Raw genomic sequence first — 19,753 nt, 5'->3', positions numbered from 1 at the left:
AGTCCTAGTCATATTGCAGAAACTGGTATGATTCAGGCAAGCCACACTGAATCTGTTCAAAACTTTGGTTTGCATGATCCATGTTTGGCTTCTTTGACATGGACCAGTTGCCTGTACGAGTTTGCTGATATGCATGTCTTTGGAACATGCCTGAATTGGCCATGGATTCGTTGCTTCTAGGGCCAGTACTGATTGCAACTGGGCAAGTCTACTCAATATTGCATGATATTTAAGCTATTCATCTCATCTACTTATTTACATAGCTGTTGATACAGAATGTACATGTTTCATGTATTAATTTTCCCTTTAGACCTTGATAGAGATGTTTTTGCTGCTGATCTTCTTTTATCTGGTATGCTCGTGTTGTGAATTACTTGGAGTGGCGCATATGCAGTATTCCATCAGGTTCTGTTGACATATTTGTATTCTGTTTTTAATTGTGATCCAATCTAGCTAACATATGCTCATTTGAATTCTGTCTGCATTTTTGCAGGATTACGAAACACATCATTTGCAGGTTAGTTCTCATTACACAAACTGTATACGCAAGGCAGTAAATTTTGTTAATGCTAGTCTTCTACTAGTTGTACTAAATAAAGGAAGCTTGATAGTGAACATTGTACATTTATTCTTTATAGACATGAACACAGTTATATAAAGTTTGCTACTAGTATGCTTATCTGTGTCCTTTTTTCTTTGTTCTTTTTTCTTTTTTCCTTCCACAGACAAGCACACAAATACATATATATTAATTTATATATATTGTATATTGAAACCTCTAGGCTCTAACAGTCTGTCGACGATCACAATACATGTTTAGACTGTCAGTCCTCAATGTATGCTTACCTAAGAATGGGTTCCTTTTCAGCAAATCTTTTGCTTTAACAAGATTTTTTTTCAGTCGGTAAATGCCATTCCTAGAGCATACTGCTCCACTTCTTACTAGAATGATAATGTTCATTATTTGCATTGCAGGAAGGAAATGAGTGCATATTATTTGGAGCATGCTACAGTTAATCATATCCAAAAACACTTTGATCACCTAAGAAGAAGATGCCCATGAATTTTTGAGGTCAGCTGTTTAAACTATTTCTGGAGTTTATGCTGCATCCATCTGGACATAAAATTTATCATTTCAAATGCATTTAATGATATCCTGTTAATGGGTGATTTTGGCAGGTATGCTATTGATACAATGCAATCTGTGTGCCTGGAAGTTGGTGCAAATACAACGGACCCTTTGGCAGGGGAAACTACTCTTATACAACTGATTTTCGGGGGTTACCTTCAATCTAAGGTACGTCTATTGGCCTCAAGATCGAGAGCATTTTCATCAGATCTTTGTATTCTTTTTTATCGTGGTTTCTGCAACAAAATTTTGTATTGGGTACTGAATAGCTGCTGGAAACATGAATGGTTATTGCAGATAAGGTGCATGAAATGCCAAGGCAAGTCTAAGAAGCATGAACGGATGATGGATCTAACTGTTGTGATACATGACCATCGTCCGTCACCACCAGTGGGCCCACATGCTGGGTGTTACGATGATTGGAACCGCCGATCTATTGTCTTGTTCTTCTATTTGTGTAATTATCTAGCATATAATACAAGTAGATTACATACCCCACTCTCTCTTTTACAATGAACAAAGGGGTTTAAAATTGTTCTTAAAATTCCATCCTAAGTTTTGACCGTTGGCAACATTAATAAGCATTCAAAACCGTTTCGAAAATTGTGCATAAAATGTGACCATTGGCACTAGAACGGTTTAAAACCGTTCTTAGAACTCCGTTTCTAAAAATTGAAACGGTACCCAAAACGGTTCTGAACCGTTCTTGTTTTTCTACGACGCCTCATTTAGGAATGGTTTGAAACTGTTTTTGAAGCATTTAGGAACGGTTTTAAACCGTTTCTAAATGACAATTTTGGTGTAGTGACGAAATGGCTTCCCGTTACCAAAATGTTGAGAACCAGCACAAAATGCTTCACTCTGCCTCTGCAATCTTTCCCATTGCCACCTATAGTCAACCAAAGCCCTCCGAACTTCCACTCTACTCCTCACTGAACTATTTATTTCTAATAGGAAGCAACTACCGACATTTTGCCCCACTTTACAGCCTTCTCCCAAACCAGCTGACAGCGCACAACTACCGCCAATAAACTAGCTGACAGCCCACCAGACCTATAGAGCCACCTTCTCAGCCTAGCCCAAAGACCTCTGCTCCAGCAGACGGCATGAACAAAACACGGGCCAGCCAGGCACTCAATAGCTCATCATCACTCTCTAGCTCCACCTGATGCACTTTGTTTTTAAACTAGCAGCCATAGACCACCACTCACAACACAAAACCAAACTTGCAGCAGCCTCCCAAAGCACCAACTGCATAGATCACCGCCTCCAGCAAAGAACAACAACAACTCCACCCACCAAACTACTCAACAATTCCCAAACAACAAAGCACAACATATAGCCACCAACTAACAACCTTCCCCCAAACAACATACAATTACTTATCACAACATTCCTTAACCAAACAACAAGGCTAGATACAGCAGCTAACAGGATATATGCAAAGAGCAATCCGAACGAATAACTAGAACCACCTCAGGGTTCGAGACTGGCACCGAGATCTTCCTTGAAAGAGGCAACTGGTAGGAGCTTGAGACAGGGATCAACATAACCAATCTATAATTTCTTCATGGGATTGCTAATCAAATGACCGGAGAAATTAAACAGCTGGGCAGCTGGGAGATGCCTGCTGTAAGTGCTACAAAACAAAACAACATCCAGCCCAACCTTGGATAATGATTCCTTATTTTAGCCATGACAAATTGCAGTACAGGGCAGAAAAAGGGCAACGAAACAAGATTCCACGACTAAGATCGCTATCCCCAGTGAAAGGTTCCCAAGCTTGCCTTGTCCATCATAAACATATCTCTCGCCTCCCTTGGAAGGGATGGGCGGAGCCTGTACAGCCTATTCGGGGCTCCACTGCTGCCTAAGCGGCTAAGCGATCTGCTATCGAGTTGGATTCTCTGAAAATATAACTGAACTGGCGGTTAATACCTCCAATTTCCTGACAGATAGGGGTGCACATTTAACCGTTAGAACCGTGTAACCCGATCGGAACTATTGGATCAGTCCGGTTCCGGTTCCCAAATTTTGAAAATCATTGATTACGGATCGGTTCTGGTTTAGGGTACTCCCGTAGAACCGAACCGAACCGTTGATTCAAATCGTTAACCGAACCGTTGATTCGAACTGTAGAACCGAATCGTGATAAGAACCGTGGATCTGAACCGTCGATCCAATGTATTTAAAACCAAAAAAAAAAAAAAAAAACCCTAAGTTGCATCAATCCACGCCCTGCCCTCTCTCGCACCGCACTCCCTGCCCCCTGCCCTCTCTCACAGCACTCCCTGCCCTTTGCCCCTCTCCTAGCCTTTTTTTTTTTTGTGACGAGAAAGGGGTTGGGGATTTGGGGCTTGCGACGAGAAAAAGGGTTAGGGATTTGGGGCTTGCGATAAGAAAAGGGGTTAGGGATTTGGGGCTTGTGAACACGAGTGGTTTCTTTGGCAGGATTCCTACTAGCATTGGTAATCTATTGAATCTAAGGGTGTTGGATTTGAGTGGCCAAAATCTGTCCAGCGAGCCACCAATGGAGCTATCTGGGTTGTCAAATTTGCAGGTTCTCGAGCTAGCTGATAGCTCGTTTTCTGGCAATGTCGCAATTTGTTGAGCTTACAGGTCCTGAATCTGACATCCAATGCCTTCTCCGGCAGCATTCCAATGACATACGGGTTTCTCCAATCTTTAGCGATTCTCTCCCTATCAGGCAACAACATATTGGGCCGGATTCCAGCAGAGCTTGGTAACTGTTCCAATCTTGAAGTATTACAGCTTCACTCAAACCATTTAACTGGTCAGATTCCTACTCCATGAATCACCATTCCAAATTGCCCTGATTTTTATCCTTTTTTAAAAAAAATATATATATATATATATATATATATATATATATATATATATATATATATATATATATATATATATATATATATATATATATATATATTACTTTCATTCATGGTATACAACTATAGATCACTAAATGGAGCTTTGTTAAGCCACACACATGGAATAAAACTCACGTACATGCCACTCATGTGCCACCATCGCACACTAGATCTGAGATCCAAGTCATTCATTGGAATGGTGCTATTATGTTAATGCCCGAACCCAAGAATCTGGTTGACCAACTGGTCAGGTGGGAGACAATTTGCAAGACAAATGTATAGCTCTGAAAAGCTTGGTTGAAGTTTTCTAACCCATCTTTCAGGTGGAAGATCCTAGCCTTTTTTTGCTATTAGAGCAGATTATTCTTTTTCTTCTATTTCATCTTCTTTTTTGTTTTTCTTTTTTTCTAATCAACTAACTGGGCTGGACTTTTAAAAGCCTAGAACTGTGGATTCGATCCGGGACCGAACCGTTCTTCACGGTCCGGTTTCGGTTCGGTTCTAGGATGCTAACGGTTTGGTTCCGATTCCAATATTTGCAGAACTGTTAGGAACGGTTCAGTTCCGGTTTCACCCCAAAACCGGATCGAACCGACCCGTGTGCACCCCTACTGACAGATCACTTTTATATCATACCAAATCTTCCAATGAGGCACTGATTGCGGATTTGTAATGCTTCTGAAAATGATTTTGAAGTCTGATTCAATGATGATCCTTTGAAGGCCTTGGGATTTACATTGCTTGATCCCCTTCAAAATTGCTCGCGCTTCCGCTTCCGTGTTTGTAACTCAATCAAAGTAATGGTGGAATTCGAAAATGAGGTTGCCTTGATGATCCCTACAAATTCCCCCTCCTCCTCCCCCCTCTCCTGGGTTTCCTTGAGACGATCCATCTGCATTGAGCTTCACTCATCCCTCTATCGGCGGAGTCCATATGAGATAGTGAGGTTTCCTTCAACTTCCCTGTGTGAATGTGTTATCCATCACCTGGAGGGCCACCTGTTGAAGGAAAGGGCAGAAACCGTCCTATGGCATTTGGTGAGATAACTCCCCAAGCCATCATTTTATTCTAGCAACAACTTCTGATGCAACGATGGGTTCGTTATCAAATCTATTTGCATTCCTAGCCAACCAGATTTCCCACAAAATGATGCTTGGGGATAGGCCTCGTAGTCTGAGAAATCTCAAGCTATCGCTGGCTCTATTGGTCCATATGCTTAGCCTTTGCTCCAGAGAGTGGATATGACCTTCGTGAACATAAAAAAATGTTGTTGAAGAAAGACCACACCTCTTTTGCTAGTCTACCTTTGCAAAAAAGGTGATCGATGGATTCCTCATCAATCCCTGAGGATGAACTACTGATCTGAAAAGGAGGCGCAACTGGGATGGGCTATGTTTCTTTGTTGACTCCTTCAGAGGTGTTGTCCGCTCTGTGTGTTGGAATGGGGATGAGGCGAACACCATCAGAGTTGTTATGCTACTCCGTGACTAGTAAAGAGGAGGATGGTTGGATTCCCAGAGAGGGCTGCCCATAGTACAATTCATAGCATACACATTTTGAGAATGTGTGAACACCAAGGCATTGCACTGCCTTTTCGACTGGGATCGCTCTTTTCAACGCCTTCCATGCCAACATGGATATTTTTGGCGGGATAAGCTTGTGCCACACCCATTTTGCCCAATCCTGATTATGACTTCTACTATGTAAGACGTTCCATGCTGATTTAATAGTGAATTTTTGTGATGGAGATGATGTTCAGATCAGCTCATCTTCGTCATTTGATATGCTTATCTTGCTTGTTGCTATCCTGGCAAGAAGATGGGAACACACATGTTTTGCTAATAGGGTTAAATTGCATCCGTTTGGAGTGGGAAGGTCTTTTACCTTCAAGGACATCATTTCAACCGGAACTCTAACGCCATCCACTTATGCAAGTAGCCCATTTCCTAGTTAGTTTTCCCTGTAGAGGTTTACCTCTCCTTTGCCAATCATCCACCTTGAGCTGTGGATAGTGAATGGAAGGTGTTATGGGTAAAAATTTACTGACCAGATGTATGAGACAGATGAGCTGAGCAGCCAGACTGGATGACTATGGATTGCTTGAGATCCAAAAAATCACCTTGACCTTTGGTGTCAGCTATTTCTACCTCAGCCTCAATGACAGGCCTCGAATACCGACCTCGGCCTTGGAGGCCGACCTAAGGTGGTACCGACCACGGTCTCAAGGGATGACCTCGACCTCGGAGGCCGACCATAACCAAAGACCTCGACCTCAGAGTTCGGCCTCGATCAAAGACCTCGGCCTCAGATACTAACCTCGGCCTCGGATATCGACCACCACCTCAGAATACAAATACACTTACAATATATGAAGATAGGATTATCCTCTGAGATATTCGTTGACAATTTTAGGAAGTCGATCACAACACGTCTAGAAAAAGATCTCTTCCATAATACACAATCACCATCCAAGAGTTATTGCCATATACGTCTCTGAGACCAAAGGCTATAAATAAAGGCCTCATCTACAGTGAAAGGGATGACAAATACTCTGATTCTATTACGCCTATTGTAAGTCCATATCATAACTTAGGCATGGGAGGGTTCCCGGCCTTAACTGGCGCCCCCTGTATCTTCTCTTGTTCTTCAGTAAATTGCAAATACTTTGGCTACTAGGAGGTGAGGCAACACGGCCAGATTTTGGCATCAACAGAAGGTATCTAGCAATAGACTTCCATACCTTGGATCCGAAGCGCATGGCCGAGGTGGGTTTTTGAATGAAACGGGAGAAGTATTTAACTTGGATAAATTTTGCCCACAAGGACTGCCCTTTGAGTGCGGAGAAGCACATTGTCATGTTGAAGCTTACCATGACCTCTTGGAGCCTCCTGTCGCCCAAGCCACCTTTTTTTTGGGTAGCATATCCTCTCCAGCTAACCCAGTGATGTTTCTTTTTATTATCTATCTCTCCCCACATAAAGTCTACAAAAATCGATGTTATCAAATCGCATATGCAATCACATGCGATCAACATATGTTGTTCGCATATGCAATCGCACAATCGCATATGCCATGACTCTTTTTTTTTAATAGAAATTTGAAAAAAAAAATTGAAAAAATTCTATTAAAAATTAAAAAAACAAAAACAAAAAAAAAAAAAAAAAAACTTGTCCAATTAGTACACATGATTGGATTGGGTTATTTTACTTATTTCATTATAGTTTGAGTGTTTCATTAAGTTAGATATTTAATTACTTATATTATATTATATAAATTTTAACAAAACAATCAACAAGCTATATTAAAAGATAACTAATTATTATAAACTTCGAACAAAGAAATTTTATTGATAAATGGATAACTTAAAACAACTTATAAGATATAACTTACAACTTGGTTCACAAAAAGTAAGCACAACTTATAAAATACAAAAAATAAAAATAATTGAAATAATTGTAGAGAAATTAGAGTAAGAGAGAAAGAGGTTTACGAGAAAAAGAGTAAGAGATTTAAAGCTTTGGAGTAAAGAATAGTGAAAATGGAGGGGATATGAGTGCCTATTTATAGGCAAAAGTTCTCCAAATTGGAAAAATAAAAAATAAAAAAATTTCTTCCGCTCTTGGCTATTGGGAAATATGTGATCACATGTAGTATGCAATCGCATATGCGATTGCATATTGGTCGCATATAAAAGTATGCCATGACATATTTGCCAGGATCACATATGCCATGATGGCATATGCGATTTTATCAACAGTATGCGCATATGCGATCGCATATACGCATATGTAATCGCATTCGACAACAATGACGAACATAGTTTCCATTTCTTTGCATATGGAGGCTAGAATTAATGTTGGTTGCTGCTAGAGTGTGGATGGGTTGACTTGAAAGCACATTAATTAGCACAATCCTCCCAGCTTGAGTCAACGTTATTGATTTCCATCCTGCTGTTTTCCTATAAGCTTTTTGTGCTTGAGATGATGGAAGTTGAGAGCTTTTAGCCTTTCATTCGAAATAGGGACTCCAAGGTACATGATGGGAAGCTTATCTTGCCTAAAGCCGGCAAGATGGGTGATTGTATGAATTCGGAATTGTGGGGTCTTTTTCGAGACAATGTAGCGGCTTTTCCTAGAGTTGATCCATTGGCCTAAGGTAGCCTCGTACTTCTTGAGAAAGCATATGAGATTTTGAATAGATGCTTTACCTTCATTAATAAATACAATCGTGTCGTCTGCAAATAAAAGGTTAGAAATCAAGGGGCATGAGCGAGGAACATGAAAAGGAGAGCAAATACCTTGTTGGAAAAGACGATGGAGTCCCCTGCTCAGGACCTCCGACACTAGGATGAAAATAGCCGGAGAAAGAGGATCTCCTTGTCGGAGACCTCGTAAAGGCTGAAAGAAGCCTGCCATTTTGCCATTTACTAATGTTGACAGCCACATGTCTTTCCAGAACCCTTCCGCCATGACCAACCAGTCGCTTGCGAATCCAAACTGGAGAAGAATGCAATTAACAAAATTCTACTCCATTCTATCATATGCCTTCTGCATATCTAGCTAGATAATAACATTCCCCTCCTCTTATCTTCCTGTCTATTTCTACCAGCAATTCATCAGCTAGAGCAATATTTTCTGATATATTTCGGCCTTGAACGAAGTCGCCTTGCTCTTCTGATGTCAGTTTAGGGAGGATCGAGGCTAGCCTAGTCACTATGACTTTGGATATGAGTTTGTGGAGGCAATTGCATAGACTTATCAGTCTGTACTCTGAGAATTTGGTAGGGTTTGGGATCTATGGGATGAGGCAGATGAGCGTGTTGCCTAAGCTTCTCAGGAATAAATTTCCTGCGAAAAAATCACAGACTACTGCATGAACATCTGCTGCAACTATTTCCTAGTATAGAGTAATGAAACTGCCCGTGTAGCCATTCAAACAGGAAGCGCCATCTCCTGGAATGTTGAAAGCGGCTGCGTTAACTTCCTCCAAGTCTTAAACTCGTTGTCCAGATCTGTGACTAATCGTGGGATAGATTCCACTATTTCCCATGACCGAGGCTTACTATCAGCTGAGTACAAATCTTTGAAATAGTGAACCACTTCTGATTCAATTTCATCCTGGGATGAGAGGATGATACCTGACTCTGACGTGATTTGGTGTATCGTCGCTTGTTGTCTTCTTTCCATAACTGACTGGAGGAAAATTTTCGTGTTGCTGTCACCCTCCTGAAGCCACTCGTTGCGGGATTTTTGCTTCCAATAAATCTCTTTTTGTAAGAGGGTTTTTCCCAGGTGAGCTATGGCGTCTTTCAACAAGAGGTGATGCTGATCTAATCTTGAAGAGAAAAGGGCCTGTTCCGCTGAGGTAATTGCATCTTCTTCCTGTTTAACATTTTGGAAGACGTTCCCAAAAGACTTCTTGTTCCAATCTCGGTGATGCTGATCTGATCCTAAAGAGAGAAGGGATCGTCTCACAAGAGGTGATGCATGGATGGAACATTCCCACCTCCCAATTGGTCAACTCTAACCTTCCTATTGTTAGCATGCAAATACATCGTTAATGCATTTAAGAGATTTTGAGGGAATTGTTCATCCATGATGGGGGCCGACAAATCAATGGCTCGGATAGATCAACCACGAACCCCACATATATAAACTAACTTTGAACAGGAACTCTGGCCTCGAATGAAAAACACACTTGAAAGTTTCTTCGAAATAACAGTACACTAATCGTTTGCATTCAGACTTTCATTTATCTAAGCACTTCATATGTTCTTCTATACTGTCACATCAGATTTAATTTCAATTCATACAAAGTTTGCATCTATTTGCTTTTCTTTCTACACGGTTCTTGTCAATTTTGGTTTCAAAGAAAGTTTCATGCCCTTGGGAACTTGTTTATTGTAAATAACACTTTCGGAAATGTGATTTTAGTGAAGATCTTTTCAGAAAAGTTCTAAATCTGATCCTGAAGGAAACCAGGCCTGACGTGTTGATAGCCCTTGGAGAATCTGAGATTCTTGAAAAGAAAGAATAACGTGAAAATCCCCTGGAAAAAGTACTTGAACAAGACATCACAAATAACAATGATGAAAAAAGATGGCAGATATGATGGATTGCAGATCGATCAGAATTTGATCAAGGGATCTAGAAATATCGGAATTTGATGAAGGGATCTAGAGATAGATCAATGAACAGATCAAATTATCGATTGGCAGATGCATTGATGCAAATATCAGTAGACGGATTGTCAGTCAAGTCGGCAAGTTTTGATGCGTAATCAAAACTAACATAGAGACGAATGATATAACACACCACGATGATCAGGGCAAATAGTTGAAAGATAAAGGTGAGATGGAGGACAGTACGACAATCTTGAATTACAAGAAGATAGAATCCTTTTCAAGTCTGGTGGTGTCCTTTGTAGCCTTTTGGTTTCTTTTCTTTTCTTTTCTTTGAGCTTGTCTTCGGCCCTTGGCTTTTGTTCTGAGCCATTGTTGTAACTACATTTACTTTTCTTTCTTGTATAAAACATAAGAACAGCAAAAAAAACAAATGGCACACAAGTGTAAAAATTATAACTATACAGACAAAAGTTTCCACTTCCTTGACTAACAATCGCAATTAGAGAAAATGAGCACTCCCAAAAATCCTCAAATAGGTGAAAAAATGAAAGGGTTTTCGGCAAAACCACAATCCGTAACCTGTACCCCTTCAAAACAAAATATGATATTCCAGAGTAGGTGGTGGCGTTGTATTTTTGAGAACAAAATGAAAAAGAAAAGAAAACCAATTTCTTCCCGTCAGATCAAGCACCAGCACACATCCCCAAAAGAACTTAAAAAATTCAAATCACAATTACAGGTAGAATATCCCATGAAGCTGCATGCAAGCTCGTTAACTCATTTATTACGCCCTTATACACCAAATATCAACTATATCTTCATAGAAAATGAACAGTGATATCCTCAGACTTACAAGTGGCATCAACTCCGATGGTCCTTGGAATATATACAGCTGAGAAGAGCTGTTAGACATCAAATAAAAAGGATAATTAATGGCAAGTTAGAAAAAGAAAAAGCATGCCTAAATAGTCTACAAGCACGACTCTTTTACCTTTTCCATTCAAGCTACAGATGCATTATATCAGATTAGTAAATTACATTTAAGATACAGACATGGTGGGCTCCCTTTTTTTCTGTCAAGGAGTGGCAATTTCTTTTCCAAGCTTCTTCCACCTCCTCCTGTACCATCAACGTGATACCCCATATCCTACGCCACACGATTGCTTTAGAGGAACCAAAAAAGGCATTCAATAGATGATGTACCATAACAGTCCCTCTTTCTTACCACCAACTGAGAACCATATCCACCACGATTTTGAAGATAGAAGTAACAAGACAGAGCACCGAATCATTTTCGTAACTCCACCCAGCAACATCATGAAGTTACCCATGCAGAAACATCTTCTAAGGAGTAGACTTTGAAATCAACACTAACCTTCAAACAAATCTCCCTCTTAGTCTGCCATCAATAGTTTCTTTCTGAGCTTTTGCTTTCTCCTATCATTGCAGTTTGGTGATATATTTGAAGCTTAGTCCCCTAATGGACAAAAGATCCATATCTTTGACCTCCATCCTCACTCTGTGATTTTCCTTATGCTCCTAATCCTGATCCCTCCTGAAATCACTCCTGTTTTGGCCACAAAATAAAAAACAAGTTTCTAGACACCAAACTTCCAACTGTTCAAAACATTGTCTTTTAATCTGATTTGGCATATCTGAACGTGACAAATATAAAACTCACATTCAACACTGCGATTTCTAGGATTAAAAATTTATATATATATATATATATATATATATATATATATATATATATATATATATATATATATATATATAGAGATATGATTTTATTGATGAGAGCTAAAACAGCCAGAAGAAGTACAAAGAAGCCCAAGAAATGCAAGATAGATCACAATCGTCTAGAATAATTGAGATTGAAGCCCACTCCATTTCATTCAACTCAGCCCACCTAAACACCTCTGATGCTACCCCACAAAGATTGTAGAAGCAGCAGTTGCTCCTCTTCGCCATGAGGCCCACAAATCGGCCATTAGAATCAATCTCCATAATCTACTTCCTCTCTTGCCAACACTGACCCCATGCCAAGACTGTAGGAAGCCCTCAATTGATTTTGGTATCACCCAGGCCATCCCAAAAATACCCAAGAATCTTTCCCACATTTCCCTCACGAAGATGCAATGAATAAGATATGATTGACTGACTCCTTGCTACGCATGCATAGCAAGCAAATGTTAGTTAACACCATTCCTCTCCTATGAAGATTATTAATCATTAGCATCTTGTTCCACCCCCACCCACTAAACCAATGCCGCTACCTTGGGGGGTTCTAGAAGACCAAATGAGCTGCTTCCTTATTGGATGGAGACCCAATGAGAAGGTTATAAAGCACTGAACTGTGAATTGCTCGGTTTTATCTTTGACCCACACCAATGAATCTAAATCTTTAGAAGAAATCAATATACCCAAGAGCCGTTAAGATAAGCCAAGGAACTCTTTCTCCTCTTCCTACAGATTCTTGCGCCCTCAAAAAAAAAAAAAAAAAAAAAAAGAGCTAGAGAAGCGTTTGTGTTTCCATGACGACAATTTCCTCTCCTTTTTGTTCATCACCTTGTCTCAGAAATGCTTCGCAAGCTTCCCAAAATAGAACAAGAGCCCCAAGTACGAAGAAGGAAACAACCCTTCCTTACACCAAAACACCTACACAAGGTCCTAGACTTCCACCTTAAGAATGTCAACACCCAACATTTCACTCTAGAGAGTATTCACCTTTAAGCCTGACGCTACTTCAAAGCAACAAATAATCTTCCAAAGATTGTCCACCTTCGACACCTCCACATCCCAGAATAGGTTTCTATCATTGGTAAAATGGAGATGGGACACTTAAAAGTCTCCTTTATCCACCTCAAATCCATCAATGAGCCCCACCGAAGCCCCTAATCCAACATTTTGCTTAAGGCATCCACAATAACCACAAACAAGACCACATCCTAAAATTCAGAAATATTCCAACTTTATAACTTCAGAGATGTGTTAAAATTCTTCAGGCAGAGGACCACATCCACCTACCATCAAAATTGATGTTGAAGACAAATAAGGTATAGGAATCAGACCAGACAACCTATTCAATCTTCCTCCTCACTGGAATTGTCTTTCATTCCCATTCACTTCTTTGATCTTCAGATCCATTCTAATTAAAATTACTGTCTTCCCTTTATTTTCCTTGATCATTCAATTGTAAATTTGTAATAGAAGATTTATCATTTGATACAATAACTTCGAAGTCAAAATATGTAACAAAGATATACTAAGAAAGGCGAATTTAGTCCCAAATGCATGGGCCATAGAAAAAGCAGGAATTAGAGGGTCCGAGTGCATCAGGATGTAGTACCATGATGCACCAAAGTCTATTAACACTTACAATGAAGGAGATTAGTTCAAGGTTGATGCATAAACTGGCCCCAAAGAAGATTAAGATTCGGTTATAACAATTGATAAAAGCCCTTTTGCTGACAGTTATCATTTTGTTCACTTCAATCAGTGATGAATAAAGTTTATAGTTAGGCATCCCAAATTTACTTAAAAACAAGGGCATACACTTGTTAACTCATCTTCAATTGTTGTTGTTTTTCCTTTTCTTTTTATTTTATTTTATTTTTTAAGACTATTTTCAACTGGATATTCAAAAGATTTTCGCAAACAGGAGCAACTTGGTTCAGTCAACTTCAGAAAATCACAAGTTTTTTCTATTAAAATTGTACTCGGTTACAAATTTTTTGTTCTTAGAAATATATTTTCCAATTTCCACTTCACACTTTCTTTTGTTCAACCAATTCAATATAGACATGTTTAATTGGAGAGAGTGATGACTAATCTACTTTCTAAGATATTGCCCCTGGAAAAAGGCATATGATTGCATCAATTGGTAATGCAGGACAATTAACCACTTGCTCTAAAAGCTTGAACTGTTAGAGTATGGCGAATTAATCCCTTAATCTCATAGCTAAGGCCCCACATCGCATGGGTTATGACCTCGGCCGAACCCCCTTCGCGGGCCCAAATCACATGTGCCGCCCACCCCGAGTGTGTCCTCGCAGCCCACGAGCTACCCCACTCGAGCCCGGTGTGAAATGCGCATTAATCACCTCCGACTCCCGTGGGCCCCAAATCACATGGGTCACCCACCCCGAGTGTGTCCCCGCATCCCACGTGCTACCCCACTCGAGCCCAGTAAGGAGTCTTGAACACGAGACCTCCTGCTCTGATACTAATTTGATGCAAGACATGAAAATTAAATATGATATGCAAGATCTCAGGCTTTAGATCATACTAATTTAAAACAATTACATAATAATTCCACATCCCACACAAAAGCTCAAGCATTCAAACAAGGGAAATCTGCACGAGTCTAAGCCTACACTGGCTAGGGATGGATCGGTAAAAATTATGAACCAAACGATGCTCAAAGATAAGTAATAATCATCCACACATGCACAGCAATCAGTTCCTAATCTAAAGGATTCACAAATTGCAATTCAGAAAACCCTAGGTTAAGAAAAGGGGCAAACGAAGTAGAAATCACGCAATCTAGGGTTAGGGTTATGAAAAACTGGTGTGAAAGGGGAAAATAGGAAGAAAACCTGAACGAAATGACAGCTCTCGCATGCAGACTGCTTCCCGGGCCTGATGCACATGCACAGGAGGCTAGCCACACGTGCGCTATGGGCTCGAATCCTAAAATGGCCCTCTAGGCTTTGGTCGGCCAGGGGGGACTACAAACCTTCCAAATCTCGTGGCGATCCGAATTGCGATCTGGGCGCAGTGCTCCGTCGAAGTTTCGGCCCTCCTGCAGGGCCAGATTCTAGAAACTAGCTGTAAGAAGAAGAACGGCTGCAAAACAGGCAGATTTGAAGTGAGGATGATCATAGAATGGGAGAAATATAGATGATAGAAGATAGGGGCAGATTGGGATGGACGTGGCTTCGCACCATGCTAGTTAACCCTTCGAAAATAGAGGGCTTCGCACCCACTTGAATTTTTCCACAACTTAGAATACTAAAAGAGCAGAAAAATATACAGAAATTTTTATTCAACTTCAATGAATGAAAAAAACTACAAGGGGTGTCTATTTATAAGAAAAACCCTAACCCCAAATTCACGCTATGTGCGCAACCTATTACTTGACGATAAAGTAAACCAAAATAAAAACTAATCAACGAAATCTAAAACGTTCATAATATTCTAAATAATAATATTAAGCAAAAGCTAAAATATGAGTTCAATCAGACTAGTGGGTCACGATCATGAGATCCTATGATGGGCTTTACTTGACTATCAGGCCCACTCCAACAAACCAAAACTCTATCTTCTAAGTAGGAGGCCCTCCCTGGATGTCATCATCGAGCCAGATCGATGGTGGGGCCCTCCTCCTTGTGTATGTGCATAGGGGAGGTGGTGTGCGAGTGTGCGTGCGCGTGATGTCCTCATCAATTGAGAGTTCCTGATTTACCTGTTAGACCACAATCAAAGCCTATATCTTAAACCCCTCATTTTCTATTCTTCATCAATAGAACTTCAAAAGGTTTCTTCAAGGGGAGCCTGGTATCATGCAGGGTGATCCCTGTTCCCTCGATTGTTTGCTATAGATATTGAATTCATTTCATATTCATCTAGAATGTTGTGAATGCCCCATTCTCCTATTGTCACCCTTAACGGATCATTATGGCGTTACATGTACATTTTTCCAAAATAACTATTACCGTACGGCTGTTACAGGTCGATTTTTCCATAATAGCTATTACGGCCATTATGACCCTACAACACGTAGCAGTTACTGCTGTTACCATTACATAATGGTCGTTACATAACCATTTTGGGATACCTTAATTCAGGCACTACAACAAGAAAGTGTTTTCTTTTCCAAAATGTTAGCAAGTGCAAAAACCTAGGCAGTGGGATTAGAAGTGGGAGTGTCAGTTCGAAGAAGTGGAAACTTAGTAGAAGGTTCCTACAACTAGGACTCAAAAGCATCGTATCTGTAATATGTTTAATTTTATTGGTACTCTGTGCATATGAAAACATGATTTGCTTCTAAGGAAGCATGTCCATTTGATGTATATTAAAATCTAAATTAAATGTGATAATAAGGGTAGGTGCATCAATCAATGAAGTTAGTTCTTCCAAAGGAATCACAAAGGCTACACTCAGCTATACTTGTTACGAAACATATTGTCATACTAGCATAGGGAGAAGGGAAGGGTGTGAAAGAGGAAAGTTTAGTAATTTTGGAGAAACAAGGTATAATTATTTGCAATTGAGATGAGCCAAACAGCTTTTGGCATTTCAATCAAACACCCCTTATTTGGATGATCCAAATTTGGAATTAATGACATGTTGGGCAAAAGGGAGGGATTATATTATGGAAATAGGGTTAAATTCGTTTGGAACGTAAGCTTTAGAAGGAACTTAAATAATGTCAAAACAGGATACCTAGTTGAGCTACTGTGTGAGTTTCATGAAGTTTACATTCCAAAGAGGAGTTGATAAAAAAGAGCATGGGAATAGGAATTGAATGGCCCTTCTCTTGTAGTTCCTGTTCAAATTCTTTTCCCAATGAGGATAATCTTCCATTGCCAAGATTCGAGGAGCAAATTCAAACTATGCATCCAGAATTAAGGAAGACAGCTTCCTTAGAGAAACCCTTTCTTCCCGAGAAAATCAAGGCAGAAGTCTTTGATTTGGAAAGGGATAACGGCCCTAGCCCTGATGGTTACCTACGGCTTTCTTTCAGCATTTAAGGGAGCTCGTACAGCACGATCATCCAGGAGCTCAGATCGTCTTCCATTGGAAATGGATTGTTCTTCCGTTGTCCTGGTTTTAAACTATAAAAGGTCATGAGAGTTGATGATTATAGAGAAGCAGATTGGGTGGTGTACCATAAACAGACGCGGATTAGCTACTGTAAGTAGCGAGACTGGCTACTGAAGTGAGGTCATCAAGTTCTATGGGCCCACCATGATGTATGTATGTCCATCCATTTATAGAGATTATTTTAGGGCATCATCGAAAGAATGAGGCATACCCAAAGCTGGAGTGGACCCCACCACAGGAAACTGTGGGGAAGGTGACGCCCACCGTGGAAACCTTCCTAAGGTCATCGTAATGTTTATTTAAGATCCAACCTGTTTATGCGCTAACGCGTACACGAAAGAAAGGAAAACACAAATATGAGCTTGATCGAAAACTGTTGGGGACTTAGAAGTTTTTAACGGTGGGCGTCAATCTTTCCAATGTTTTCTGTTGTGGGGTCCACTCGAGCTTTGGATCAGAATAATTCTTTGGATCATACCTCAATATGATCTCTCCAAATGTATAGACGGTGTGGATACCAAACATATATAATGGTGGGCCATGGAACTTGGTGACGTCACTTCATGAGTAGTCTCCCTGCTCAACCTGTCAGTAGCTAATCCGCGCCCGCCACACATCATCGACCTGGCTGTGTGGGTACGTGTGACACTCCTCAGCTCTGAGTTGTACAAACAGTTCAAGAGAGATCAAAGTTACATGGGCACTACAATGATGTATTTGTTATATCCATACCGTTTGTCCATTTTGCAAGATAATTTTCCAGCACGATCCGAAAAAATGATTAGCATATAAATAAGTGGACCACACCACAAATAGTATTGGGAATATTGATTTTTACTGTTAAAACATTCATAGGGCCCACCATAACATTTAGTTTCCATCCAATGTGTTAATAAGGTCACGGAAACCTGGATGAATATGAAAAACAAATATCATTTTAATCCAAAGATTTTCCACACCTAAGAGGGTTTAATGGTAGATATTCATCCCCGTTGCTTTTAGCAGTATGGTAAACTTGGTCTTTGCATCTATCGTATTTTTCGACTCAAGCCCTAGGATGAGCCCGCCAACTAGACGGACTGTTTGGATATAACACATATCTCATGATGGTCCCACAGGACTTGGTAATGTTATCACACCAGGTAGGTCCGTGGTGTGTGTGGCGTGTGTTATACCCATAAGTTTGATTAGTAGCTGTTACAAAATTGACGGTGGGGTGTGGAACTTGGTGACATCGACACACAATTCGGACTTAGTTTAGCTAGTGACGCTGCCACTAGCCACGTGGTTAGTCGTCGTGTTGATGTCTTTCCACAGTATTAATTTTATCTACGTCCTTTATCCATTTTCCAATATCTTTTTTGGGCTTGATCCCAAGTGACGAAGATCTAAATCTAAGGTGGACCACACCACACGAAAACAACACTGATTGAGTTTCCACCAATAAAAATCTACTAAGGCCCAGGGCAATGTTTATTTCACATCCAACCTGTCGATTAGGTTGTACGGATCTTCATAAAGGGAAAAAATAAAATTCAGTTGATCTAAAACTTTTGCGACTCTTGAAAAGTTTTTAATGGTGGGCATTCTTTGAACACCGTTTCCTTTGATCTGTTCCACTTCAGATTTTGGATCTACGCCATTTTCTGTCCCATGTCATAAAATGATATGAAAAAAATGGATGAATGGCATGGATGAAACACAAATATCATGGTGGGCACAAATAGCACCGACCACTAGCCAATTTGCCTTCACCCTAAGTCGGCGGTGGGGCACATCTAGCAATCCACTTACATTATGCTAGTTAAAAGAAATTTTCATTCTTATCTTTAACTAAAAAAAATTATGAAATACTAAAATGTGCCTGTGAAATTCAAACCATGTATGATTCCAACTTAGGTCCAAGGTTAAAAAATCGTTCTTATCTGTGATTAAGATAGACCACGTTAAATCAAACAGTTGGATGAGAAATCTATTGTAGAGTTTTTATAATGCCCATGGAAATTATTATCCGAAAATTCACTGAAACCATTATATGCCCCATCAAAATGTAGGTTGGAAGCCAAAAATGAAGACAATTTGTTTTTCAGATGAGTCCCCATGTAAAATAGTTTGCAGAGTTGCATCACCCTGTACACCTTCAATCGTTTGGTATACATGGATCAAAGATTCAGATGATTTTTAAGACGTGCACTTAAGATTGGATCCCACAACTGATGGTCAATGTAGAATTCAGAAACACAGTACTACAGGGCTCGCATGGTTTCATAGCTAGACAAATGCAATTTTGGTGGGAGCCGTGGTTTCGGTTACAAATGGACTCTCCAACAAGGTGTTTTTGGCCATGACAGATTGTATTAAAGGAAAAAAATCAGATTTACCATATCTAATATGAGGGAATTTTAAATTTCCGATTAAAAAACTCTATTAAATTTTAATTTAAAATTTTTCATCCAAAAATTCTTCCAATTACAATGATATTGGAAAACATCTCTATATTATCATGTTGTACGGATAAAGAGTGAAAAGCATAACTTATCCTTACAAAGGAATCATGCAGAGTCGAAACGCAGCCGCATTGGAAAGTCAATTAGGCCTTAGAAAAAACCAGAAGGTGAGCCTAACTTAATTTATTTCTGAAATCCAATCCAATCACTAGTTGCACGATCTAATTTTCAGTGTAGATCTCAAAAACTAGCTGCATATGTTTTTGGATGGGTTATACATTTTGAAACAATAATACAGACAATGCCCGCTCTCCAAATTGTTTGTCCGAATTTT

The 19,753-nt window shown here is 39.9% G+C and overlaps 1 protein-coding gene across 6 annotated transcripts in view; it reads right to left on the bottom strand.

Moving 5' to 3' along the window:
• The window catches only part of LOC131258070 (uncharacterized), a 32,775-nt gene extending 15,515 nt beyond the window's left edge, over positions 1-17,260 (bottom strand). For 2 of the 6 annotated variants that reach the window (XR_009177849.1, XM_058259117.1), the window contains exons 1-2: positions 16,876-17,260; positions 10,995-11,043 (exon numbers count right to left, since the gene is read on the bottom strand). Coding sequence is in view for 2 of the 6 variants with exons in the window: in XM_058259117.1 (XP_058115100.1) it covers positions 10,995-11,043; positions 16,876-16,895 (69 nt within the window). In the remaining 4 variants the exon portion in view is untranslated. Of the gene's footprint in view, positions 1-10,788; positions 11,044-11,132; positions 11,709-16,875 lie in introns of those variants that run through there. The other 4 variants (XR_009177850.1, XR_009177848.1, XM_058259118.1 and 1 more) reach the window with 4 other exon arrangements.
• Positions 17,261-19,753: the final 2,493 nt, after the last annotated feature.

Source organism: Magnolia sinica, chromosome 10 (genome assembly GCF_029962835.1).
Source record: "Magnolia sinica isolate HGM2019 chromosome 10, MsV1, whole genome shotgun sequence".
Classification (NCBI taxonomy): Eukaryota; Viridiplantae; Streptophyta; class Magnoliopsida; order Magnoliales; family Magnoliaceae; genus Magnolia; species Magnolia sinica.
Note: the sequence above shows the minus strand (reverse complement) of the source record. Positions and strands in the feature narration are given on the sequence as shown.